This window comes from Ailuropoda melanoleuca, chromosome 15 (assembly GCF_002007445.2).
Source record: "Ailuropoda melanoleuca isolate Jingjing chromosome 15, ASM200744v2, whole genome shotgun sequence".
In the NCBI taxonomy this organism is placed as follows: Eukaryota; Metazoa; Chordata; class Mammalia; order Carnivora; family Ursidae; genus Ailuropoda; species Ailuropoda melanoleuca.
The window spans coordinates 81650855-81678491 of record NC_048232.1 but is presented as its reverse complement, the minus strand read 5'-3'; the positions used below and the strand labels follow the sequence as shown (position 1 = coordinate 81678491).

The window sequence follows — 27637 nt, the reverse complement described above, 5'->3', positions numbered from 1 at the left end:
GCTGGGGAAAGGCAGAGCAGAAGGCAGGAGCCCAAGGAGAGGAAAAGACAATGTGGTGAGCCCCTGGGGTAATTCTCCCACTAAACTACCTTTGCTCTCTCCTTCCATTACATATGAGCTTCCTGAGGGCCGGTCTGAGTCTTTTACTTCATTAGAACCAGGCCTGTGCCCCTGGGCTCTGGCCACGGAAAAGCCACAGATGGAAGTATGAACTCCTGGCCAATAAGTCAGGATCCAGGAGAGCAGTCCAGCCAGAGAGTTCTGAAGCCAGGAGGAAGAGTAGTGATGGGGCCAGTTTTCTGGGGAGGAGCAGGAAGCCTCAGGTAGATCACGGCCCTCATGCTGAGGAGATGGGCCCAGGGTCTTAGAGTCCTAGCATCTGAGAGCTGAGAAGGGTCTTAGGAAACGAATCCAAATCTGACTTGGCAGGTGAGTCTCAGAGAGACGGGGATTTGGTTTCCTTTCTAACTTGGAAACTGGTGTGCTGGGTGGCCTGGAGCCCTGGCCTTTTAATCACCCTAGTCTCCTTAGTTGAAAAACTAGAACAATTTTCAAGGGAAACGGGATGGCGGGGGGGGGGGGGCATCAACAAGAAAGGAACAGTAAATATGCCTGAAATCCCTCAGAAGGGCTTGTCAGACAGTGGGCTCCGCTCCCCACATGGCACGCAGCACGTGCCTTGCCATCAGCCCCGCTTTACCAGGTGAGCGTGGGTTGTGTTTTCTAAGGTGGTTCTATGCTCTGTGTGATTTCCAGGAGGCTGGTGGAACAAGACTGGAGTAGGAAATGGGAGGCTCTTAAGTGGACACTCCCTGTTTTGTCCGTTTCCAAGAAACTGGACAATGGATCATTTCAGGAACATGGATGTCATCAATGTCACTGCCTTGCCAATGGTGCCAGTGGATGAGCACCTGACTGTGCCCCTCGTGGCACGGAATGCGGCAAAGAATGCCCTGAGGAAGAGTCTGGAAGACAACCCGCCCTGTATCCTTCTGTGATGCCGTCTACAGTCCAGGCCAAATGCACCTGCCGCAGAGCTAGAACCCGTGCCTGCGTCCATGACACGCACGATCAGGCTCTTTCCTTATGTGCTCGTTCGTTTTTTTCAATCAGTTAAGCCCTACCTGTCCTCTAAAAGAATCTGAGACTGTGACGGATCGTTTGATTTGAGTTTATTGTACTAGGATAATCAGAAAGGGCCCCAGAGGAAGAAATATTTGTGGGAAGAATAGGGAAGAAAAGAAAAAAAAAAGTTCCTTTTTTTTTTTCATTGTCTCATTCTTTCTCTTCTGCCTTCCAAAGAATTACAGATAGCAACTAAGAAGTCCCACTGTAGCCCCCTTTGCCCCCAGGTCAGTGAGCTGAAGACCCAACACTGTTAGTGTTCTCATTCCAGTTGACCTTGCCTCTTCTCATCACCTGCCCGCCCTTCTGCCTGGGCTCCAAGTTTGCCCTTTCTGGCCTCCCCCAGGCTCTTCCAGCATCGGACTTCTCTAGCCCTGCCTTCATTGAGCCACATCTCACTTCTGACTCTGAACTTTCTGCCAGAAGCCCATCTCTGGAAGACCTTAGAGCTCAGCCGGCAAATAACCCTCTCAGGTTATAAATAACCCCAGGTCGGCTTGTCTCATCCAGAGCTCATTGACCTTCAAGTTCCACTGCTGCCAGCCAAGCTGCGTGTGGCCCTCTGTCTCCCCTCACGATGCTCTCAGGAACCCTTCTCGAGATGAGCACAAGCGATCCCATCAGGGTCTGCTTTGGGGATTCACTTTCCAGGGCCTTTTTCTAATGTGTCCCCTCTTTATTCTTAATCCCTCACTCATCTCAACCTAACTAACCCATTTCACTTCCTGTGATTTGTCATGTCCCTCCTTGGCATCATCATTTGTCAAGTATCTTCTGATCTCTAAGAGCCCTTGAGGGTAATGGAAGTAAGAGTGAACCCTGCTTGATGGGGAAGCAGTGAGGAGTGGTAAGGATTACGGTCTTCTACAGAGGATATATTCTAGACCAATTGAGGCCAAGACAGAAAGAAACGCAAACAGAGAGAGGGTAACAAGAGGGGCCCTTGAGTGGAGCAGAGATTTCAACGGTGATGAACAAGATCGAGACACCCTCTGACCCAGTTATCCCTTACCTGAAAATCTCCCTTAAAGGAATAATGCAGAATACGGAAACGGCTCTCTGACTAGAAGCATCATGGCATTATTTTTAATTGTAAGAAATTATGAACAACTTAAATATTCGATAGCCATGGAACAGTTAAGTGTATTAAGGTGCACTCTCTAAATGGATTCATACAGTGCCCTTGAAAATATTTTGAGGATTATTTAGCTTTATGGAAAATGATCATAATAACAAGTGGAGGAGAAGTCCGAGTCCTAAAAACAGACATTTGCTGAGGCTATAATTAGGTGAAAAGGTATGTATATAAAAAATACTGGAAGGAAATCTCCCCAAATCCTAACAGAAGTTGTTAGCGTGGTAGCATAACGGATGATTCTTTTTCTGTTTTCCAAGGTTTCTAGGATATGGCTAATTTTCATCTAGAATTCCTAAAGGAACTCATTTAAAATGACAAAAGAAGTGTGAATGTTTGTAAAGAAAATAGTTCAATGGAGAAACAGCTCAGAAAGAGAGTGGGCCAGGATAGCCTGCCCTGTGCCTGTGTGATCAGTACCCAGAGAGTTTCCTTAGCAGACTCCCCTCCCAGCCTGCCTCATTGGCTCCATACCCCGGGTGAACCAGACGATTGCTGAGCTCGATCTGAGTCCCAACCCATTGGCCAACATCCTGGTGAGTTATGGGTGCTGAGACAAAGGCTTCCAGGCAGGAAGGGCCCTGGGGGCTCCCCCATTTATTTGAAAGCACATTTGCACAATAGAGATCTCAAAGATATATTTTATGACTTAGTGAACTTCATTTTTTGGAGCAGTTTTAGGTCCCCAGCAAAAGGGAGTAGCAAGTACAGAGTCCCCACATACTCCCGTCCCAGCACACGGGCAAGCTCCCCATCATCACAGTGGTGCATTTATTACAGCTGATGAACCTGCATGGACATGTCATCATCACCCCAAAGTCACTGTTTACATTAGGTTTCTCTCTCTGTGCTGTACGTTCTTCGAGTTTGGACAAGTGCATAATGACATATCCGCCTTTGCAGTATCGTACAGAAGAGGCTCGCTGCCGTAAAAATCCTCTGTGCTCCCCCTCTTCACCCCTGCCAGCTCCTGGCCACCCCTGCGCTTTCTGCTGTCTCCATAGTTTTACCTTTTTCAGAATGACCTAGAGTTGGAACCCTACAGGGGGCTGGCTTCTCGCACTTAGTAATAGGCACTTAAGGTTCCGCCATGTCTTTTCATGGCTTGATAGCTCGTTTCTTTTTGGCGCTGAGTAATATTTCCTTATCCGGATGTGCCACAGTTTATTTATCTGTTCACCTCTCGGTTGCTTCCAAGTTTTGGCAATTATGCATAAGGCTGCTGTGAACATCTATGTGCAGGGTTTTGTGCGGACATACATTTTCAGTTCATTTGGGTAAATAGTGAGAGCGTGATTCCCGGACCATATGGTAAGAGTATGTTGAGTTTAAGACACGGCCAAACTGTCTCCCAAAGTAGCTGCACCATTTTGCATTCCCAGCAGCCACGAGTGAGAGCTCCTGTTGCCCCCCATCCTCACTGGCATTTGGTGTTGTCAGCGTGCTGAATCTCGGCCAGCCTAACCAGTTTATAGCGCTATCTCCTTGTCGTTTGAATTTGCAATTCTCGAATGACAATGTGTTATTGAACATCTTTTCATACACGTGCTTGCTATCTGTTGATCTTCTAAAGTGGGGTGTCTGTTCAAGTCTTTGCCCCATTTTTTGATTGAGTTGTTTTTTTATGGTTGGGTTTTAAGAATTCTTTGTATATTTCGGGTAACAGTCCTTTACCAGATGTGTCTTTTGCAAATATCTTCTGCCAGTTCTCTCCTAACTAAATCTCCTAACCCCATCCCCCTTGGCAGCTTGCTTTCCACCAAGTTCCTCTGTCCCCAGGGCCCTGAGCTGGTGATTGTCTCCACAGCTTTCGGCTTCACCTTCTCCCCCAGCTTTTCCAGTGCTGGCTTTTGGGGTCAGTTCATCTCTTGAGTCCATCTTTTTGTTTTATTTATTTTTTAAATTTAAATGACAAGGCATGCATGTTTATTCTAAAATACTCAGACTGGGGCGCCTGGGTGGCTCAGTGGCTTGAGTGTCCAACTCTTGGTTTCAGTTCAGTCATGACCTCAGGGTTGTGAGGTCGAGCCCCACATCAGGCTCAGCACTCCCTGTAGAGTCTGTTTGGGATTCTCTCTCTCTTTCCCTCCTCCTGCACCCCTCCCCCCTGCTCATACAGTCTCTCTCTCTAAAAAATTAGTACTTTATAAATAAATAAATAACTAGCTCAAACCATCTACAAGTATGTAAGTAAACTGTGAAAGTCACTTCACTCCCAGCCTTATTTTCCTCCTTAGAAGTGACCATCATTAATTGTTTGGTGTGTCTCCTTCCAGAACTTTTCGTATACATTTAGAAATATAAAATACATATATTTAGGGTTGTTTTCTTTTTTTTAATGTGAGTAGGGTCATACCATAAATACTGTTTTTTAACCTGCTTTGGGTTTTTTCTTACTCATTTATTTTTAGCATAAATATCTCTTGGAGATTCTTCAAAGTCAGTACTGTTGACCTGCCCCATTCTTTTTGTGGCTGCATAATATTCTATAGGTTGGATGTGGCATAATTAATCTGACTGTTCCCTATTGATAAATATTTCAGTGGTATTTTCATCAGAATGAACATGTGAATATTTCTGTGTATGTATCTTGGGGCTCATTTGCAAGTATTTCTGCAGGTAGAGTCCCAGAATTGAAATTTCAAATTTTGGTAAGTAGTCAAATTGCCTTTCACAGAAGTCAAGCTGTTGTTTACTCCTGCAGCACTGAGACTAGTTTCAGTCGCCCCTCCCCCACCAATTGAATTGTGAGTGAAGGCAAAACACATAGATTATTTGGAGTGATTGCATGGACGTTAAGCAACCTTGTATCTGTGTGTGTGCACGAATCGGTGGGAGAGGGCATAGCCCTAAAGGCACAGGCTCTGGAGTGAGACTGTCCAACTTTAAATTCCTGCTCTGTTGTTTTCTCACGTTGTGACATTAGGCAGATTATTTAACCTTTTTGAATCTCTGTTTTCTAGAAAATGGTGGAAACAGTAATAATGTATCTCCCTCTTAGGGCTGTTGCAAGAATTAGAGGAGTTAAAACTCACAAAGACCCTTAAATCAGGGCAGTGAAGAGCACCTGGCTCCCAAGAGGGACATTGTATATGTACAAACGTGTAGGAGAAAAGTCTGGAAGGATACACACCAAACAGTCAATGGGGTCAGTTCTGGAAAGGGAGTGAGATAGAAGGCAAGTAAAACGTTTTTTACTCTACACACTTCTGTAATGTTTGGGTATTTTACAATAGGAATGTGTTTGTATGTCAGTTCTGTGATTTTTTTTTTTCTTAATGATAATTTTAAAAGCAGGAAAAAGAATGTTTTGCTCCCAGAAGCAGGATCCGGTGGCTTTTCAAGATTGCCCAGTGTTGGCATATCTCCTCAGGTGCCCTCCGTTGCCAGGCGGAACCAGGAAGGGGCTGGCAGGACCAACCTTGGGTCCTCCTGTGACCTAGAGGAAGGGACCCCTTGCCTGTCCTTCCTGTCCTCTGCCCAAGCAGCTGGTCAGCTCTGTCAGGTCTGCTCTCTGCTCCCAGAGCCCATCCCCCGGCTCCCCTGCCCGGCCTCTGTTGGCTGCGGGTCGCCCTGCCTTCTATTCTCCAGGCCTTGACGGTGTGGCCGCTTCTCCTGAGTCAGTGCCTTAGCCAGACTGGTTTCTCCAGCTGCCCTGCTGCCTGGCACCTAGCCCAGTGCCTGGTGCCCAGGATCTGCTTTGTAGACGTGTACTAATAAATGAGTAAGCCCCCGATCTTCCTCTCCGCACCCCACACGGCCATGTCCTATTTCTGTTCCCTCTTCCATGCCCCAAGTGTGGGTTTCCCTCATCTCTGGCCGTGACCCTTGCTTAGCTCTCCTTTCCAGTCCTCCTCCCTTCTGCGCTCTGCCTGCAGCTCGGCACCCTGGAAAGGCCTTCACTGCATCTTCCACCCCAGGACTAGCGTATGTGCTCCTTCTGGGCACACGTCTGGCATCCTGTCCCTCCCTACAGCAGCGCCCATCACCTCGTAATCACCGGCTTCTCCCTAGTAATCCTCGAGCCCTTGGGAGGCAGGGATGGCAGTCACTGCTTACTGCTGCAGCCCCGCGTGGGGACAGCATTGCCTCTAGCAGGTGCTCAGGAAATATTAGTGGAATGAATGATACGGTTGCATTCTAGCTTCTCTCCTGTCCTTCAGCCTCATATTCCAACTACCTGGAGCAGGGACACCAAAACCCCGCTGATCATCAGATTCCCCGGGGAGGTTTTTAAAAACTAAAAGTGAGGGGCGCCTTGGGGGCTCAGTCAGTTAAGCATCTGCCTTTGGTGCCGGTCATGATCTTGGGGTCCTGGAATTGAGTCCCATGTTGGGCTCCCTGCTCAGTGGGGGGTCTGCTTCTCCCTCTTCCTCTGCCCCTCCCCCCTACTCATGCTCCCTCTCTCTCTCCCTCTCTTTCTCACTGTCTCGCAAATAAACAAATAAAATCTAAAAAAAAAAAACAAACCTAAAAGTGAAAAGAGCATCGCACAGGACTGTGTGTTTTGTGTGCTCTCATGTGAACAGGATTTCTCTGGAAGGCTATGTAAGAACTAAAGGCATTAGTGGTGGGTAGGAGGGAGACTTTTGACTCTACTATTTGATTTTGTACCTTGTAAAATATTTACTGGTTTTTAAAATTTAAATAGAGAACTAGTCAGGAGCCACCGTAAATAAACAGTTCATGACCCAAGGCAGACGTCAGGAATGAGCTTCTCTAATGAATTGGTCTGTCTGAATAATTCCCCAGCCATTGCTGGTCATCAGCCAGGCTTGGGAATTGACTTCCTACTTATAGGTACTGCTGTCATCTCAAAGGCAAACGGCCCCGCACTGGTTTCCTCATTTCCCCCTAAAACTTTTCTTCCAGTGTTCATCTATCCTTCCTGCTCTCTTTGTGTGCAAATCTCGTCCATCCTTCCAAGGCCCAGACAATATTGGCTACAGTGGCATCCTGATAAGGCTCAGAGACGCTGCTGGTTTGCTGCGTGGGCGAATACCCATGCCACTCATTCATCACGCCTTCTCTGGGACTGCTTTTTTGGAGCAGTAGTGTCGACAGACTTAACCAGATGTGACCCCTTTCCCCATCTACATACGCCCGCACACACACCGATTTCGGATAAGGTGATGGGAAGCTGGAGAGCCATTTCACAGTGTATCAAGCCTCATCACGTCCCCCAACACTCATGTCCCCCCTCTTCTGGGCAGTCCTCTGTGAATGCTCCAACTTGCACTACTCTCATTTGTTCGAGTCCCAAACGCAGCTGTTTAGGACTTATCTGGCCCATGTGTGCTGACGTGACTGTCCAAACAGATTGTAGATTCCTAAGGGCAAGAGCACAGAGTCCTAATTCTTCGTTAACTTCAGTATCCAAGAACGGTGCTGGCCTCATGGATGACAATCAGTACAACTTGCTGGGTCACCAACATTCGTTTTTCTTTCCTTTTCTTTCCTCAGGAAGGGATTGGGGGTGGAGGAGTCAGAGATCCAGAGAAATCTCTTGAGAAGTCAAGGGTATGGTGATTAATAATAATAATAACTACCCTTTATTGAGTAGCCCCTTATCTGATAGTAGCCTCTGTTCTAGTGTTTTAAGATGCATTGAATACTTTATTTCTGCTCCTGACTAGGACCCTAGAAGGTAGGTATCATTGTCCCCCCAGAGAGAGTTTAAACAATAGCTTTTTTTTTTTTTAAGATTTTATTTCTTTATTTGACAGAGAGACAGCCAGCGAGAGAGGGAACACAAGCAGGGGGAGTGGGAGAGGAAGAAGCAGGCTCCCAGCAGAGGAGCCTGATGTGGGGCTCGATCCCAGAACGCTGGGATCACGCCCTGAGCCAAAGGCAGACGCTTAATGACTGCGCCACCCAGGAGCCCCTAAACAATAGCTTTTAACCCGTGAAGCTTGATTGGAGCCCCATTCCAAATCCTGTACCCCTCAGAGGCGTTGACAGAGGAGGCATAGCCAAGAGGAGGGGCAGCGTGAGAGAGAGCAGAGGTGGGGGAATGTATTGGTGGTGACACTTGGGGGGCGATGAGGTCAGTGACACCAACAGCCACCAAGGCCCTAGCACCTAGAGGGAAGACAGCGAGGCATGCCACCAACTTTGCTCCAGGCCTTTTGCACACCAGCAGGAGAAGTGGCCTGGTCTCTGACCCCCACCCGCCTCCAAGATCTGCATGAATCCCTAATGCCCCTTTTCTTTTTGGTTTTTGAAGGCCATTGAGAGATTTGAGTTGGAGAAGAAGGCTTTGAGAGAGAAAAGTCGCGACAGTTCCAGAGACCGAGGCAAAAATCCTTTCTCATAGCCTTGCTGGTGCTTTTGTGGGGTTCGGCTTTCGTTAGTATGTCAAATGCAGTTAAGCAGGAATCTAGTGTTTTAGCTGAGGATGTCTTTGTCCTCTTCTGAAGGAGCCTCACGTCTGAGTTCCTAGCATTGGGCAAGTTAGGAGGGAAGGACAGCGCACTCAGAGACGGCCTGCCATGTGGCACACTGTGCCACTGCTTTCACGCGGACTCCCTTGTTAAATCTTCATAATGTCCCCACCTGTGGGGTAGGTGTCACTGAACCTAGTTTATAGATGAGGGAACAGGCTCGGGGATGAGGGAACAGCTTGTCTGCAGTGGGTCCTGGATTCGGGTCCCCGCCTGCCCTCACAGCCCATGCTCTCTCTGCTCCTCCTGGGGCAAGGAGACTAACCCATCAGGAGCGGAATCTTAGTGAGTCAGCAGCACATGTGGGGTCCAGCGAGACTAACAGTGTGGCCGTCATCTGGCAGCTCAGGCCAAGTGAAAAAGCACAGCTGAATTACAGCTCGGGAGGGGACAGACCCCATGGTTACTCACGTCCTGTTTCTCCTCCGTTCTTCTGCAGACAAGAGTCCAAGCAAATCACAGTATACTTGCAGAGGCTCAGAATCCAGGAATGTCAGATCTTTCATTTTTAAAAGGGTAAGGGATCTATTGCTGGGTCTCTTTCTGACTGATTTCTGCTGGGCACGAAATAGATTTTAGTCCTGGGGAGGGCATGCTTGGCACCGGGCTGGAGATGGTGCAGGAAAACCACAGGGTGCCCTTCTGAGAGGATCTTAAGCTATCTTAATAACCCCAGAATGTCTCATACGACCCTCAAAGGGGTAGCATGAGGAGTCTTCCCAAGGTCATTTGTCTGTTTATTTTTAGAGCTTCAAAGGGGGGGTCCTCTTAGAAACAGTAAGTTCAGAATGGGCTCACACGGAGCTCCAAGAGGCCCGTTCGCACCGCGGTGGAAGTTGTGTCCGTCACCTGGCTGATGTATGGCCGGACTGGGTCATACCTCAAAGCCTCAAAGCCACCCCAGGGAAGATGCTCCCAAGCCGGTTCTTTCAACTACCCAGGTCCTGTGTATTCAGACCTTTCAGTGCCGGAGCACACCAGACCATCTATTATTGCTACTACGTTTTCATTTCTCAGCCCAGGAAATTCCCACACAGCAGAAAGCCCGATGCTCGACAGTGGGTCGAAACTGCCACACTACGTCTGATGGTGGCCGAGCAGATGTGAATGCCCTCCCCAAGGTGGCACAGCTGGTCAGTGGGGGCACTGACCTCTGGCCCCGGGGGGTCTGAGTCAGGGTCAGGGCAGTTCATCAGAGAGTTCTGCCAATGCCAGTGCCATAGCCCGGGTAAAAGGCGCTCAGTCCCCCCAGAACGTTTCCAATAGGTGCCTTGGGTGATGGTGATCGGTTTCCTCTTCCAATTTTCTATATTTTCCCATTTTTATAGTTATCATATTGGCTCTTTCAGAAATTCTTTTCTAAATAAATAAACCCAAAAGGGAGGAAACTATATGCTCTAAATCATTAATGATGGTAATATTAATTGGTGGTCATAAACGAGTAGTTAATTAAATGGTAGCACATCTCCTTAACAGGATCTGTTATCTTAAGTGATAAATTTGAAGACAGTGTGGCAATGTGGAAGATCTGCAGTAGAGAGAGCAGAACACGAAGACTGTGTGTGCGTGTGTTTGTATTTTGTAAAGCGAGTGAAGTTACACATACGTATGTGTATACAGGTGCTCAAAGCCTGAAAGGGAAGATAGAAATAACACAAACAGGAATTTGGTAAGAGGTGCTGGGGTCATGAATGCGCCCTCATTTTTTTTTCAGTGTTCTAGAAGGTGGTTATATCGTGTTCATGTTGAAAAGGGGAAGATATCATAGTATTAAACTGTCCAATGACGGACCTCAGTTCCATATTCTGCTTTTTGTTTCAGAAAATAGCCCATAAAAATCTGCTGGCGGAGCTGTACCAGTCCCCAGCATTTAACAGCGCTATACCAAACAGGCTTCCAAACGGGGTCAACTTCTGTGACATGGTGGGCAATGTGGTCCGGGCCGAGAGAAACCCCCTTAGTGGCAAGGTAAGGAAAGACAGTGGGCAGCTCACCCCTGTTACACCCGGCTCCGGGGCACCCAGCTGTACCCCAGCTTTACAGCAACCCGTGTGGCAGGCAGACGCGGTTGTCCCTGTTTTATACCCCAGAAACAAAGTCACGGTCACTAAGTAAGTCACCCAGGGCCACACAGTTTGCAAGTGACTGAACTGAGATTAGAACCCAAACCCACACATTCCCTCCAAAACCTAGATTCTTCCTGCCAGAGGACTGGTTTCCAGACTGTTTTGATCATGTATCCTATGAGCAAGAAATTGTGAGTGTACACCCTCGCTATGTGTTTCTTTTTCTTTTTTTTTTTTTTTTTTTTTTTAAAGTTTTTTTTTTTTTTTGACANGATAGAAACAGCCAGCGAGAGAGGGAACACAAGCAGGGGGAGTGGGAGAGGAAGAAGCAGGCTCATAGTGAAAGAGCCTGATGTGGGGCTCGATCCCACAACGCCGGGATCACGCCCTGAGCCAAAGGCAGACGCTTAACCGCTGTGCCACCCAGGCACCCCTCTTTTTCTTTATAAATGATATACATGCCCTGTTGTCAACAGCTACATTGTATGTTAGTAATGTTAATTTTTTAAAAATTAGACATTAGAATATTTTCCTCCCACACCCCTTGGCACCCCTTGGAGTGAATTACCACTTGGAGTGGGGTGTACTGGAGCACGCTGGCTTCCTTAGGAAGTCGGGTGGGGGCATTCCGAGGCCCAGAACAGCTGTGAGACAGCACTGGCCACTCAGGAGGTGGGGCCGAGTGTAAGGCGGCGTGGGGAGGGGAGGAAGCCCAGGAAATGGTATCTGTAGCCCTACAGCTGTGCCTTGCGGCCCTTCAGGATTGTTCACTAACCACCATGTCCCCAAAGCAGCTCCTATCATTGTCGCCTGGGCTCCTAACTAATCACTCCACTTCGGGGACCCAGCTTCTTTGTCTTAACTGCCCACACTTCCCAGTGCTGCTTCAAACCCCTCACTCGCCCATCTCCCTCTCTCTCTTTCTCTCCCTCCCTCTATCCCTCTCTTTCCCTCCCTCCTTCTCTTGCCCCTCCCCCCACCTGCCTTCCTTCACCCCCTCCTCTCTTCACCAGTCCTCCCTGCTGCCTTCTCTTCAGCGCTCTCTCTACATCAGTCCCATCCATCTCACTCGGTGTCTTGCCTTCAGACTTTCTAAGAGTGATGATCTGTTCCGGGCCAGTCACTGGCCAGCATGGTGATGGTGTTTACTGGAGTTCCGGTGCCTGGTTCCAACATGGACTGCAGTCAGCACGTGGACAGCTGCCTTTGACCAGGCAGTGGTGACTCTGGGGTGGGGTACCTGATCCCCTGCTGTCCTCAGCTCGGAGGTCGAGGAGTGGCCGGCACTCAGAGCATCACATTTGTCCCAGGACAATGTAAAAAGATGTTCCCTGCATGGTTATGTGTGATAGCAAGGACCTGGAAGGTAGCCCTCTGGGCTCTAGTTTCTTCTATAAAATACAGATATGAGCAGTCTCTACCTAGCGTTGTTACTGTCAAATGAAATATGCTAAGGATCTTATTTAAGTGTATAAAAAGCACTTAGGGGGCGCCAGAGTGGTTCAGTCGATTAAGCGTCTGACTCTTGGTTTGGGCTCAGGTCTTGATCTCTGGGTCCTGGGATGGAGCCCCACGTCGGACTGCACATTCAGCAGGGGTCTGCTGGTCCCTCTCCCTCTGCCCCTACCTACCCCCCACCCCGTTCACGCACGCACACACACTTTCCCTAAGATACATAAATAAATCTTTTAAAAAAACTGAAGAGCACTTGGCATCGTGCTTAATAAGTCATGAGTTCTCAAAAAATGGTAGTTTCTCTTATCAGCATTATTAGAAATAGTTTAAGGATGATTAAGAGAAGGCCAGCTCCGTCATTTTGGGTACATATATCGTGGACTACTTAGCCATTGAAACGAGTGCTTGAAAAGAGTGTATTTTGCTGTGCTGTGATGCTAAATGAAAAATATCAGTATAAAAATTCTACAATAAGTCTGGGGATGAAATCACACATAGATGTCACCAATATTCGCTGAGTGATGAGGTTATAGCTTTTTCTTCCTCCTTTTTCTGTGCTTTAAAAAGAAGAAAGGGGGGGCGCCTGGGTGGCACAGCGGTTAAGCATCTGCCTTCGGCTCAGGGCGTGATCCCGGCGTTACGGGATCGAGCCCCACATCAGGCTCCTCCGCTATGAGCCTGCTTCTTCCTCTCCCACTCCCCCTGCTTGTCTTCCCTCTCTCGCTGGCTGTCTCTCTCTCTGTCAAATAAATAAATAAAATCTTTTAAAAAAATAAATAAATAAATAAAAAGAAGAAAGGGGCACCCGGCTGGCTCAGTCGGAAGAGCATGCGAGTCTTGATCTCGGGGTCATGAGTTCAAATCCCACATGGGGTGTAGAGATTATTTAAATAAATAAAAAACTTTAAAGATAGATACATAGATAGATAGACAGATAGATAGAAGAAAGACTTGAGAACAAATAGGTTGTATGTTTCAGGGACCTGCTGTCCTGCATGACATTCCTGCCCCCTGGCACAGCCACATGCACTCATGTTCCATTTGCTAGGTGGGTAGCCCCAAGGACAGTGACCACTGTTACTTAATGTCCCATTTAGAGGGACCATGGGGAGTGTTCTCCTTAGGACTTAATCCCCAGAAAAACTTCACATTTCCTGGCATGCTTTTCGTCTTACAACTGATGCTTCCAACTAACGCTTTTCTTCGGCTCCCAGGAAACTCAAGGCAAATTTGTGTCTTACCGTTATTTTAATTTAATTTAATTTTATTATTTCTTAAAGTTTTATGTATTGAAGGAACCTCTACACCTAGCATGGGGTTCCAACTCACGACCCCGAGACCAGGAGTCTCACGCGCCGCTGACTGAGCCAGGTGCCCCGGTGCCGTACCTTTAAAAGGACCTTCTTCCGTCCTGCTCAGGGGCCATCGCAAACCTTTCCCTGACTCCTCACACCCTCTCCTCCATCACTTCTCCCTCCCTCTTGGCAGCCCACGTGGCCTCTGCTTCAGAGAATTTGGAGGCCGTCGCTAGACCATGAGCTCCACGAGGCTCAAAGGCCCGTCTCCCTTGCTCAGTGGCGGGTGCCAGCCCGGCACCGAGCCTCGCCTGGGACATGAAGAGCTGCCCATGCTTGCTGCCCTGGCTTCTCACTGCCGCTGTCTTTCAGTGCTTCTGCAGCCTGTCCCCTTTCCCGTTCCTGAACATGGCCCGTGTCTGTCCACCCTTCCCTCTCAGAAGGCCAAGTCCAAAGGATGTACGCTGTTGTTACCTTAGATGACCGCTCTGTGGAACCGACCCAGAGGCCGATTCCTGCGCTCGGACGTTCTGTCCTTCCTTGGTTTCTGTGGTAGCTTCTCCGGCTGCTCAGGCAGCCCACGTCCTCCAGCACCCCTCCCTCTGCACAGACTCATGGGGACGGCGCAGGGTGGATGGGAGTCATCGTCTCCCCACCCAAGGCTCCCCACTGCGTCATGTCTCCAAAGCCCGAGCTGTGCTCCCGACTCGCACGTTCCTCCACCGCCTGCCCTGCTGACCCTCAGACTCCTAAGACCGGCTTCTCCTCCTGTCTTGTCGAAAACCACAGCCTCCCACCCGAGCACCAACCACTCTTGTCCCTGGCCCTCGCCCCTGCATCTGAGCCGTCACTGAGATTCGATTGCTGTCTTCGCTGTACCCCCTCCTCCTTCCCACTGCCGCTGCCGAGTTCAGGCCCCACACCTCCCTGTCTGGGTCCCTGCCCCTGCTGCTCCCCATGCCGTCGGCCTTACCATCTCAGTCCCCTCTAATGTGCCTTCTGTGCTGCCTCCAGGGATCTTTCTAGAACAACAATTTCATGGTGTTCGTGCCCTGTTGAAAATTCTTCGGTGCCAGCTGTCCTCCCTCCCCCTGTCCAGTGGCAGAACCACCCTCGGTCCCAGCACCAGGTGCCTCATAGTCTGATGCCTGCCTGGCCTCTCACCACCCAAACCACACGTTGCTCAAGGTCACACAGCTTGTAAGTGTAAGAGCTGGATTTGAACCCGGGCAGCCTGGTACCAAAGTCGGTGCTCTTCACTGTTCCGACTTTACTTTTGCTCTAAGGAAACAGGAGGAATGGTGAAAAAGACAGAAAGAGCTCCCGGCTAATGCAGGAGGCTTGCTTAGCGCGGCACTATGCCCTCCGCTACATGGGCCTGAAGGGAGCCAGGGGGTCTCTCCCTTCGCATCCAGGAGGTGGGGGGCAAGAGTGGGATCTCTTTGCTCTTCATAAAGCTAAGGGGCAGCCTGTGTGGTGTTTCTGGGGTCAGGCTGCCCCCTTCAGAGCCTCCCGGGCCATGTGAACTTCGGCAAGAATCCTAACCTTTCGATCCACTTCTATAAACCGGGGATGCCAGCTGAGCAGGGAGCTCGACACGGGGCTTGATCTCAGGACCTTGGCACAAGCTGAGCTGAAGGTAGACACTTTGACTGAGCCACCCAGGCGCCCCGACATATTATTACGTTACTAAGGTAGTAGCTTTGGAATCAGGAAGGTTCATGTTGCATCAGAAGGAAGCCTGAATTTTCTGCCTCTTGGAGTTCACTGATAATTCTATTCTAATTTTAGAATTCCGTAGGTTTTCTGGGAATGCGGGAATCTCCTGGTCCAGTGATTTGCTTATGTATGATATCCATGTTTGTTGATTGCTGCTGATTGAAGTGGGTGAGAGCTTGAGGCCCCCCGGCCTGGAGTTACAGGTTTCGATCCCTGCTCTGCCACTTGCTGGCTGTATTACTTTCGGCAAGTGAGTTTAGTTCTTTGGTCCCCCATATCCTCATCTGTAAAGTGGAGATTATTGTAGTGGTTAAATGAGAGTATGTAAAAACGCCTGGAAAGGCACATAGTCGGCACTCACTTTAAAGGGTAAATGTTTTTAAGTTGACGCCAAAGTCAGTTAATTGCAAAGATGACTGGCGGGAAGATGGTGTGATTAGTAACAGTAAAAGGTGTGGAACGTAGGAGGAAATGCAGGTCTTGGGCAGAGAGGATTATGAATCGGCCTGTGGCTCCAGGTGAGAAGTGGTTTTTTTTCAAAAACAACAGCAATAAGGATGTGAATTTTTTTTCCCCTAAGTCTTTCTGTTCAGCTAAAGAATTAGAGAAGTTTCTCTCTTCTCCTTCTCCAAGAGCCATATGGCTGGATAGCTTCTGGTGGATCTTTCATGAGAGGTACCAGGTAAATGCAAATTTGATCTCTTCTCTCCCTGGCTTAAGTTATTTTTCTAAGGAACAAGCCCCAACCTCTTCAATGAAGCCTCTCTGATTGTGCAGAGCACCCCTGCAGCCCCACCTGCCATCCTCCCCCCTCCCCAGACCTTGCCCATACCCCCTGTGCTTCAGCCACTGCGCAATGTCTTGTAGCCCCCTGGGCTTCAGGAACCGGTCCCTATCACGTGGCTGGTCACCTGGTCGAGCACAAGGCGGGAGCAGAGTCAGGACCTCCCAGCCCAGACTTTGGGCGCTCGCTTCAACAATCGGCTTCTACGCATCAATCTATTTTATAAGTCTTCTGAAAATGAGTGTACTATTTCATGAATAACGTGAGGTTAAACTCTCAAGAATAATATTTCTCCAAGTTCACCCTTAAGAGTAGTACCAATAGTACATATTTCAGCATCTCAGCCATTGGCCGTTTCAGCCAAGGGCTCTAGTAATTCTTTCTCCACTTTTATTCCTGGTAGCCCAACAAGGAGGTCCAGAATAAGCTGTTTGACCGGATAGCCCGAAACTACGCCTCTCTCTTGTTGCGTGAATCCAAGTCCCACTATGAAGAGGCTATCTTAAAAGTGAGCATCGACCACTGTTGGGAGGGAAGAAATCACACTAGGTATCTCTTCACTTCTGATGCCAATAGAATGCCCTTCATGTTCTTTCCGTGAGGCAGTAAGTAGTAAGTCGTGCTATATCCATGCACTGACTTGTAACGCAGCAGTTACAATAAATAAAGCCTGTCTCTATATGGCATGTTTCAAGTGAAAAGCAGAGCAATTTATAGAACTCCGTGTTTAAAAATGTGTATGTGTATGTATATATGTATGTGTGCCTATGAATAGAAAAAAAATCTGGAAAAATACGTACTAAACTCTTAGCAATGGTTATCTCTGGGGAATGAGGTTGTAAGAGACTTCCTTTTCTATTTTATGTATTTCTGTAGTAATTATATAAGCATGCAATTTTAAAAGTATGAATATATATTCACAAAGACCGATTTAACTACATAAATTATTTAAATTACCACAGTCAGACTTAAAAGGCAAAGGAGAAACCGCAGAAAACACGTGGCATATGCATCATACAACGTACGAAACTCTCACAAATTGGTGTGCCTGGCTGGCTTCGTCAGAGGTCCATGCCACACTTGATCTCGGGGTCGTGAGTTCAAGCCCCATGTTGGGTGTGGAGATTACTTAAATAAATAAAAACTTAAAGAAAAAAAAAGAATTTATACAAATCAATAAGAAAAAATGACAGTTGACAAAGTACATAAACCAGAAATTCACCAGGGAAGAAATATAGATGGGGAAAAATAGTTCACCCTTAACAGTAGTCAAACATACAAATTAAAACAATAATCATTTGATACCCCTTTTTACCTGCGAGATTGCATGGATTCAAGAGTAATTCCCAGGGTTGTGAAGGATCTAGAGAAATGGCACTCTGACAGTCTGAGTGAGAAGTGAATTGATACGTTTTTGCTGTAAGGCGCTTCCACTAGTTGAGCGTCCGCCTACCAAGTCCCGTCGATTTTCCGTGCCTCAGTTTCATTATCCATGAAATGGTGATAATAATGCCTCGCTCACTGAGTTGTCCTAAGGATTAAATGAGATGATGTTTGTAAGGCACCTGACATACCGCCCAGCACCTGATAAGCCCCCAGCACATCATAGCCACTTATAATTACTACATGATTCCACCTTCTGGAGGTCGTAATCGAATACTGAGGAAAAGCTGCTTTCCCTCCCTCATGCTTTCCACAGAGTTTTGACTGCCTGCTATGTGCCAGACACAGAGGTAGCTTAACAAATAAAAACAATTAATCCACATAATTTGTAATGTAAAGTCTTAGAAACAAGACAACATCCACTGATGGGGGATGTTGAAGTAAATTTTGATATGCCAATCAGCCCAGTATTATGAAGGTCATTCTTGGGGGAAAAAAGTTCCAAAGAGTTGGTAACAACCCAAGGAGTGCTTATACTGTATGTTAAATGAATAAGGCCAGATAGAAATGTATAATTTGAGATGAACCATAGTTAAGAAGGAACACCAGTACCACTTATGCATAGGGAACAAAAAAAAACCAGTAGTAGTACTTCCTGTTATCTCTGGGAGGTAGCAAGACAGGCAGGTCAAATATATCTTGTCGCCTGGGCTACTCTTTGGCCAGGTGGCAGAATGGGCTGAGCCACAGACCAGGAGCAGAGGAGCTGGGGGAGGGGGAGGTTGCTGGCCAAGCATCTCATGAGGCTTGAGGTGTGGTCCCCACGCAGGGTAAGGAGTCCACCAAGACATGGGCCAGCAGCAGATGGAAATACCCACCCACCCCCATGAATGGAAGGCAGCACAGTGTTAGGAAGAGAGTTTTATCACAGATCCTCTCTGCAGTCAGGAGCTCTTTTCTGGGTGTGGAAATGTCCAGGCTGTTGTCTGAGCTCTGCTCCCCCCTCCCCACCCCCAGAAGTTGCCATCGCTGCTGAGTAAAGCCGTGTATACCAGCTTCTGCTGCTGCTTCCCGCAATCCTGGTTCAACACGCACGAATTCAAATCGAGCATCTGTAACACGATAAGCCTGTGGATTTCAGGTAAGAGGGGGCTGCTCTGTCCCGGGGAAAGTGATTCCCGAAGCACTTTTCCGCCTGAGCCTAGGTGTGTGGTTTGCCATCGCCCTTGCTGACATCAGAGAAGGGAAGGTGTGCAGTTAGAGCCCCCAGGAGGACTGATTTCCCTGCTTCCACAAAGAAACCAGCTCTGAGACCTTCCTCGCCCCCTCTTTGTGCCCAGCAATCTGCAGGAAGCGGGTTTCAGCAGACGTTAGTTGCCCGTGTGCTGTGGACTGATGGACCCAGAGCTCAGGAACCCAAAAGCGGATGCTGATTGGCTAATCTCCCCCTTCCCCTCCAGGATGACCCCATGTGGCCTCGCTGTAGTCTGCTTGTCCCTGCCACACACGGTGCCAGGCTGAGGTTTGCTTTTTAACTACTTTTCACTCCCGTTCCCTGCTCCCCTCTTGTCGACCTGGATATTTCCTGAGGTCATTAACATCTCCTACCAATTGAGAGGTTCCTGTGTACTAAGGGCTGTGCTAAGTAAGCACTTTACATTTCTTACTGTCCTGGGCGCCTCCAACTCCATTCCCACCTTGGGATATTTGCTAGGAGAACTCACAGTCTCAGCATGCGGTTATATTCACGGCTGAGATTATAGCAGTGGAGTCAGGACACACAGCCAGGGAGTGCTCTTTAAGGGAAAAGACAGGCAGAGTCTGGAGGACTTCATGTGCAGGCTTCCTTCCGCTCTTTGCCTTCCATGAGGAGTTATGCAGGGTGCTCTCATCCCCCAGCAACAAAAATGTAGCAACACGTGATGTTTCTGCCCGGGGAAGCCTGCTAGAGACACAGCACCCCAGGTTTATACTGGGGACCGGTCACGTAGACACCCGTGTCTATCATATACCAAAATTCCAGGAAAGCAGGTGCTCAGCAGAACCCACATTGTTCTACAGATAGTCTAGGCACAGTGAGCCATGCTTATCAGTTAGGGAAAACACTTCCCCCCAGCTATATTGTTATCACTGACATATAACATTGTGTAAGTTTACTATGCACAAAGTGATGATCCGACGTGTGTGTGTCCGATGCGTGTGTGCATTGGGGAATGTTAACCATAATAAGGTTAGTTAACACATCCTTCAGCACACATAATTACCCTTTTGTTGTTATGGCAAGAAGACTTAAGGTCTACTCTCATAGCAATGCTCAAATATCCAACACGGTATTATTTTTTTTAAGATTTTATTTTTATTTTATTATTTGAGGGAGAGTGCGAGCGAGAGCGAGCAAGTGTGAACATGAGCAGGGGGAGGGGCAGAGGGACAAGCAGATTCTCTGCTGAGCCAGGAGCCTGATGCAGGGGTCCATCCCAGGACCCCAGAAACATGACCTGAACCAAAGGCACATGCTTAACCAACTGAGCCACCCAAGTGCCCCTACAACACAGTATTAGTGACTGTAGTCATCGTGCTTGTACATTAGATCCTGGAACTGGTTCCTCCTGTAATTGGAAGTTTCTACCCTTTGACCAACATCTTTTCCTTTTCTCTAGCCCCAGCCCCTGGCAACTGCCATTCTACTCTCTGCTTCTATGAGTTTGGCTTTTCAGATGTCACCTATAAGTGAGATCATGCAGTCTTTGTCTCTCTCTGCCTGTCTTATTTCACTTTAGCATAATGCCCTCAAGGGTCATCCATGCTGTTGCAGTGTCTGATTTTCCTTCCTTTGTTATGGCTGAATAATATTCCATCATGTATCTGTACCACATTTTCCTTATCCATTCATCCATTGATGGACACTCAGGTTGTTTCTACATCTTGGCTGTTGTGAATAATGCCGTGAATGTGGGATTGCAGAGATCTCTCTGAGACAGGGGTTTCATTTCGTTTGGGCATCTATACTCAGGAGTGGGATTCCTGAATCATACGGTAGTTTGATTTTTAATTTTTTGAGGAACTTCCATACTGTTTTCCGTAGTGACGATACCAGTTTACATTCCTACAGCGCACCAGGGTCCCTCTTGTCCACATCCTTGCCCACACTTGTTATGTCGTCTTTTTGATAATAGCCATTATAACAAAAGTGAGATGATATCTCATTGCAGTTTTGATTTGCATTTCCCTGTTGATGAGTGTTGCTGATCGCTTTTTCATGTACCTGTCGGCCATGTCTTTGGAAAAATACCTGTTCAAGTCCTTCGCCCATTTTTAATCAGATGATTTGGGTTTTTTGGTATTGAGTCTATGAATTCCTTATACACTTTGGATATTTAACCCCTTATCAGATTTTTGGTTTCCAAATGTTTTCTTCCATTCCATATGTTGCTTTTTCATTTTATTGTTTCTTTTGCTGTGCAGAAGCTTTTTCTTTCGATGTCATCCCACTTGTTGATTTTTGCTTTTGTTACTTGTGCTTTTGGTGTCATAACCAAAAAGTCATTGCCAAGACCAATGTCAGAGAGCTTTTTCCCTCTATTTTCTCCCAGGAGTTTTGTGGTTTCAGACCTTACATTTAAGTCCTTAATCCATTTCAAGTCAATTTCTGTAAGTGGTGTAAAATGGGAGGATCAGTTTCATTCGTTGGCATGTGGCTGTCCCGTTTTCCCAGAACCATTTATTGAAGAGACTGCTCCTTTCCTGTTGTATATTCTTGGCCCCCTTATCAAGTTTTAGTTGACCACATTTTATCTCTGGGCACTCAATTCTGTTTCATTGATCCATATGTCTGTTTTTATGCCAGTACTGTACTATTTTGATTTCTTAGCTTTGTGATATAGCTTAAAATCAGAGAGAGTCATGCCTCCAGCTTTGTTGTTTGGTTCTTTTTTCCAAGATTGCTTTGGCTAGTCAGGGTCTTTTGTGGATCCTCACAAATTTTAGGATGTTTTTCTCTACTTCTGTGAAAAATACCATTGGAATTTTTCCCTTTTTTTTTTTGAGTTTTGATAGCGATTGCATTGAATCTATAGATGGCTTTGGGCAGTATGGGTATTTTCACAATATTCTTTTGATCGATTATACAGCATATCTTTCCATTGATTTGTGTCTTCTTCAATTTCTTTCATCAGTGTCTGATAGTTTTCAGTGTATAAATTTTTCACTTCCATGGTTAAATTTATTCCTAAGTATTTTATTGTTTTTGATGTTATTGTGAGTGGGTTGTTTTCTGTATTTTTTTTTTCACAGAGCTCATTGTCAGTGTATAGAAACCAAGCTGACTTTCATATGTTGATTTTGTATCCTGACAACTTACTGAATTTGTTTATTAATTCTAACAGTTTTTTGTTTTTTGTTTTTGACAGAGACAGACACAACAAGAGAGGGAACACGAGCAGGGGGAGTGGGAGAGGGAGAAGCAGGCTTCCCACAGAGCAGGGAGCCCGGTGCGGGGCTCGATCACAGGACCCTGAGATTATGACCTGAGCCGAAGGCAGACGCTTAACGGCTGAGCCACCCAGGCGCCCCTAATTCTAACAGTTTTTTGGTGGACTCTAGGTTTTTCTATATACAAGATCATGTCATTAGCAAATGGAGATAAATTTACTTCTTCCATTCTGATTTGGATGCGTTTTTTTTTCTTTTCTTTCTTTTCTTTTCTTTTCCTTTGTTTTCTTCTCTCTCTCTCTCTCTCTCTCTTTGTCTAATTATTCTGGGTGGTGAGAATGGATATCCTTGTCTCATTCCTGGTCTTAGAAGAAAAACTTTTCTCATCATCGAGTATGATATTAGATGTGAGCTTGTTGTATGTGGCCTTTATTACATTGAGGTGTGTGCCCTTTGTACCCACTTTGTTGAGAGTTTTTACCATGAAAGGATGTTGAATTGTGTCAAATGCTTTTCCTGCATCTACTGAGATGATCGTGTGATTTTTATCTTTCCTGTCATTAATATGGTGTATCACATTGATTGATTTGTGGATGTTGAACCATCTTTGCATCGCAGGGATCAGTCCCACTTGATCATGATGTACGACCTTCCTGATGTGCTCTTGAATTCATTTTGCTGGTATTTTTTTTGAGAATTTTTGTGTCTATATTCACTGGGGATATTGGCCCGTAGTTCTCTTTTCTTGTAGTGTCCTTATCTGGCTTTGGTATCAGGGTAAAGCTGGCCTCATAAAATGAGTTTGGAAGTGTTCCCTCCTCTTCAATGTTTTGAAAGAGTCTGAGAAAGATTGGAGTTCATTCTTTAAATATTTGGTAGAATTTGCCTGTGAAGCCATCTGGTCTCGGGCTGTTCTTTCTTTGGGAGGTTTTTGATCACTGATTCAACCTCCTAACTCATTATTGGTCTGTGCAGATTGTATATTTCTTCATGATTCGGTCTTGGTAGTTTGTACACTTCTAGGAATATATCCACTTCTTCTAGGTAGTTAGGGAAAGTGGGATCAGTGTAAAGAAGTGTTTACCAGCCAACTTGCAGATGCTGGCCAAAGGCCAACCTCACAAGCAAGATTTTCCAAGGATAGAAGCCTGGGGCCTGTTAAGTCTTTTCTGCACACCCATTTAATCCTCTTAACATATGCAGAGTCAAAGAGGTCCAGCAGCAAACAAATGGGGGAGCAGGCATTCAGATCCAGGCTGTCCCACTGCAAAGCGAGGTCTTTGACCACTGTGCCATCCTGCCTCTCATTCTCTGACTCGTTTCTTTCTGTGCCTCCTTCCCCTTAACCATTCCCAGTATTACACTTCCTGCCCACTTACTTTGTCCAACGGAGACAGTATCTTTGCCCAAGGGTTCAAAATTTCTCTAGCAACCCTTGGTCTTTTCCTTTTTTTTTTTTTTTAACTTTTTTTTTTTTTTTTTTTTCGACAGAGATAGAGNTAGAGACAGCCAGCGAGAGAGGGAACACAAGCAGGGGGGGTGGGAGAGGAAGAAGCAGGCTCTTAGTGGAGGAGTCTGATGCCCAGGGGCTCAATCCCATAACGCTGGGATCACGCCCTGAACTGAAGGCAGACGCTTAACTGCTATGCCACCCAGGCGCCCCTGGTCTTTTCCTTTCTAAATCAAAGAACTAAGGGAGACAGTGGAGCCCTTCTGCTGCCTGAGAGTTTGGGTTCCAAGAAGCCAAGACTCCGAAACACATGGTTTGCTTACAAGAAAAAGCACTAGCCCCATTAACATCACCATCAAATATTTAAGGAGAGCCCGTTTCCGTTTAGCTAAGTGTGATAGTACGTTGAGCAAATACTTATTAAGCTCCTAGTGCTAGGCCCAGTGCTAAGCCCAGGAGGTGTAAAAGTGAATTAAGATCCAGGTCCTGCGCTCAGGTCATAGTTCAGCTCAGGTCATAGTTCAGGGAAAGCAGAAGAGATAAGCAGGAAAAGGAATGATTACAATGCTTTCGCATCTCTGCAGCCCAGGGCCAGATGCCCTGCTGTGACCCAGTTGTGATCCACGCTATTGAGGGGGTAGGGCGAACCTCACCATCTCTTTTCCAGAGGAAAGCACTAAAGCCCTTCCGCAGAGGAAGTGGCTCCCCCAAGGCCACAGGGCCCGTGTAGGGTGAGGCTAATGCTAGAAGCTCCCCCACTCCAGCAGGAGGGCATGGGGGGCAGGGGCGGGGCTCTGGTTTCTGTTTTCTTTCTTTCTTTTTTTTTTTTTTAAAGATTTTATCTATTTATTCGACAGAGATAGAGACAGCCAGGGAGAGAGGGTACACAAGCAGGGGGAGTGGGAGAGGAAGAAGCAGGCTCACAGCAGAAGAGCCTGATGTGGGGCTCGATCCCACAACGCTGGGATCACGCCCTGAGCCGAAGGCAGGCGCTTAACCGCTGTGCCACCCAGGCGCCCCTGGTTTCTGTTTTCTGCCTCCTTTCTCCTTTATGGAAGTTTTCATGATCACTCTTCCCTCCCTTTTAGGTATCTGCCCTAGCCTACAGAGCTATAACAGTTGGGACTATTCAGAACTGGATCCAGAGAGATTCCGGAGAGAAAAATTATTTTTGCAGAGAAGATTGTTAAAGAGTAAGGTACCCCATGTTCACTTGGCCCCCTGTGCCCCTGCCACACCAGCCGCCATCCAGCTGGGGCAGGGCAGGCCCTTAGAATTGAGGTAGTCAGGCCTGGTTCCCGCCCATGCTCCCCCAAACTAGCCACCAAAATGACTGAAGGGCTATTACTTAGAAATTATAATTAGAGTCAGCACAACATAATTGCTGGGATAAGGGGTAGAACTTGATATTATATCAATGGACCCCAGTGACTGGGTCTACTCTGGGCCAGGCTCCATGGCTCTTCATCCTTTTATTTAATCCTCACAACCACCAGCTCAAGGACACACTAAATCCATTGCACAGGTAAGGAGAGCAGAGCTCAGAGAAGCAAGTTGCCAAGGCCTCCTTTCTTATTGGCGCAACAGACGGGTAAGGGGCTCTGTGTGCCAGCAGCGCATACTAGTGGGAAATGTAGGCCACACAGCCACACTCCCGTGGATGAGGCGTGGCCGTGAGGCATACGGCAGCGTGCTGAGGTGGCCTAGCGAGAGCTACTCAGTCCAGCCCTAAGAGGATCAGTAAGTGGCACTAAGCTGAGATTTGAAGGATGTGTATTTGAAGCGAGCGAAGGGAAGAATTACTGTTCCAGGTGGAGGGAACAGCATGTGAGAAGACACAGGGGCATTCCTCATGGCAGCCGTGAGAGGACTCTCATGGCCAGCCCGTGGGTGACTAAGCCAGGATCCAAACTCAGGACTGCAAAGCCAGAGAGACACAGTGCTGGGTTAGGCGGATTTCCTCCAGCGGGGCATGTCTACCCCTTTCATGGGGGCAGCCCAGGGATGCACGAAGCCCTTGACCTTTAATAGGTCAATAGGACCCAGGGGGCAGACAACATCCACTAGTGAAGTCCTTTAACAACCCAGGACCCTTTGGAAGTGGAAGATAGGAGTGAGAAAAGTATTTTTTTCTTAAGTAGGGTGAAAACAGCCCACACTGTAAAGAATGAGTCTGAGCACAAAGCGTTACTCTGATGAACAATAGAAAGAATGCCATGCGCACGGACCCCATCTCTGCACCAGCCCCAGTGTGGGTTCTTTTGTGTCCTCCCCACCTGAACCTTATGAGCGAGCCTGTTACCCTTCATCTTACAGCAGGATTTGAGGTGCAGAGAGGTTCCTGTGCCCAGGGCTTCCGGGCACAGCTCGGGGCCAGGATTTTGCCCAGAGGGGCTAGTCAGCCTCCCGCTCTTGTTAGCCCGTGGCCTCTCTGGCCGAAGACACCATCCTCCCCCTCAGTTCACCCCCCTTAGGGAAAGTGAGGCCGCTCAGCAGGACGGGGCGGGGAGGGGCTCCCGAGAGGCGGGACTGTGTACACCACGGTCAGCTTCCTGACCCTGGACGGATGCTGGCAGAGCCTCTCGCGTGCTGCCTAGAAGGACAAGTGGCGTCAGCATCTCTGGGTGGGCTGACCCCCCATGACCTATGAGCGCCATCCAGTTTGCGAAGCGCTGGCCCAGGGCACGGGGAAGGCCGTCCTCAGAGAAGAGCACGGCTGTGCTTGTTGGATGGAAATGCTCCTAGCACTGCTTCCTCAGAGCCCAGCACTTTCCACGGCTGTTTTTCTAAGCATTTACATTTACTGACCCACTGAATACATTTGCTTTCCCAGCAATCACTGTGGACACACAGAAGTTTCAAAGGAGAAAAAGTGTAACCTGTAAACTGTCTTCAACTTGAATCACACTCCCTGAGGTTGATGGACTGTTGCTTCAAGTGTTTAATGCAACATTTATTCATTTTGATGTTTCAGGGTTTTGAGTTTTTTTGTTTTTCTTTTGAAGCCAGTGCTTTTTTCATATGGGTTGAGTGCTTGCCCTGTGTCCTGGCCTCGCAAACATTATTTACTTTAATTGGTTCACCAGCCCCACAAGGTGGTTAGTATTCAAACCTTTAACAGGATCAGAGAGGTTAGGTAACTTGCCCGAGGTCACTCCGCAGAGGGAACGACAGAGGCGCTCTGGTTTGCCTCAGGTCCCTTGTCCCGCTGTTTCCGTTGCCTCCAGGGAGGGGGCTGTGTCAGAACTCCTGGTCTGCAGTGTCAGCTCCAGGACAAGGGACTGAAGCACATTTTTCTCTTCCCTAGAAAAAGAGTTTTCTTTGTTCAGTTCTAAGAGGCATTTCTCCCAGACGTCTCTCCAGAACAAGAAAGTTCCCTTCCCTAAGGTGAGTAGAGGGCCACAGACCCAGACCCCTTGCATCCCCTAAAGCTTCAATGACTTCTAGTTGGTTCCACATCTCTGCACTCCCTGTCCATCCTCTCGGGGAGGGGTCCTGGTGGTCCTCTAGATCCGTGTGCATGAGTAGAGCACCAAAGGGTCACCACAGAAATGCAGCGATTGGGGGGTAAAGGGGATGGAAGCAGTTTCTAAGTGTAGGCTCAGCTCACAGTGTTTTCATAGCTTTTCCTCCCTATCACTCCTCTTCATAAACCCGCACCTGGCTGTCATAGCTGATGTAGGAAAGATGTTAGGGTTCAAAGCCGCCGGCTTTCTTTTGAAAGAATTCTTGAGATGTCTTTGGTGCAAAATGGTGGTTTTGTTAAAGCACAGGGACAGGACCCGTGGGCAGAGAGAGGGGTTGTGAGGAGTGGCCCATGGTATACTTTCAAGTTGGGAGGGGTTAGGGATAGCATAAGTCTCTAAGGAATTTTGGAAGCAAGGTTTCCAGGACCTTGAGGGAGCTAGCTGTTGTTGAGAAAAGGTCATTTTACTGTCTAGGAAAAGTTTAGTCATGAGACCCTTCAGATGCGTATCAGTGGGTGTTATGCTTGGGGGATGATTGCCAACATGTATCTTGGGGGATAGAGATAAAGGAAGCTTCCAAAGGAATTTTTCTATGTTCAAGTAGACCGACAGGCTCCTGGGGGTCGGGCTAAGATTGCCTTTTGCTCTTCGCGAAGTATTAACATCGAGGCAGCTGAGTTCCGAGAGGAAGGTCACTCTGCCTGTTTCAAGGACTCCTCAGTGGGCTGTAGATAGTAAGGAAATTTAATTTTTCTTCTGCCTTTGTTTCCCACACCACTCTGGACACCAGTTTACCCCTCTCTGCCCTGTGATGTTCCTTCCTAGGTAGCTCCAGGACCACCGTCCCCCATCACTCCCCCCCTCCCCTCCCGCCTCCCCTCCCC

General features: G+C 47.6%; 1 protein-coding gene across 1 annotated transcript in view; it reads left to right on the top strand.

Moving 5' to 3' along the window:
- Positions 1–27637, top strand: part of FAM227A (family with sequence similarity 227 member A) — a 77275-nt gene that overhangs the window by 2482 nt on the left and 47156 nt on the right. Inside the window, exons 3-12 of the mRNA XM_002914581.4 lie at positions 757–984; positions 2714–2796; positions 8487–8556; positions 9143–9219; positions 10525–10671; positions 15819–15920; positions 16426–16530; positions 18423–18546; positions 24375–24479; positions 26594–26673. Of these exons, the coding sequence (XP_002914627.1) occupies positions 843–984; positions 2714–2796; positions 8487–8556; positions 9143–9219; positions 10525–10671; positions 15819–15920; positions 16426–16530; positions 18423–18546; positions 24375–24479; positions 26594–26673 (1035 nt within the window). The 5' untranslated portion in view covers positions 757–842. The remainder of the gene's footprint in view (positions 1–756; positions 985–2713; positions 2797–8486; positions 8557–9142; positions 9220–10524; positions 10672–15818; positions 15921–16425; positions 16531–18422; positions 18547–24374; positions 24480–26593; positions 26674–27637) is intronic.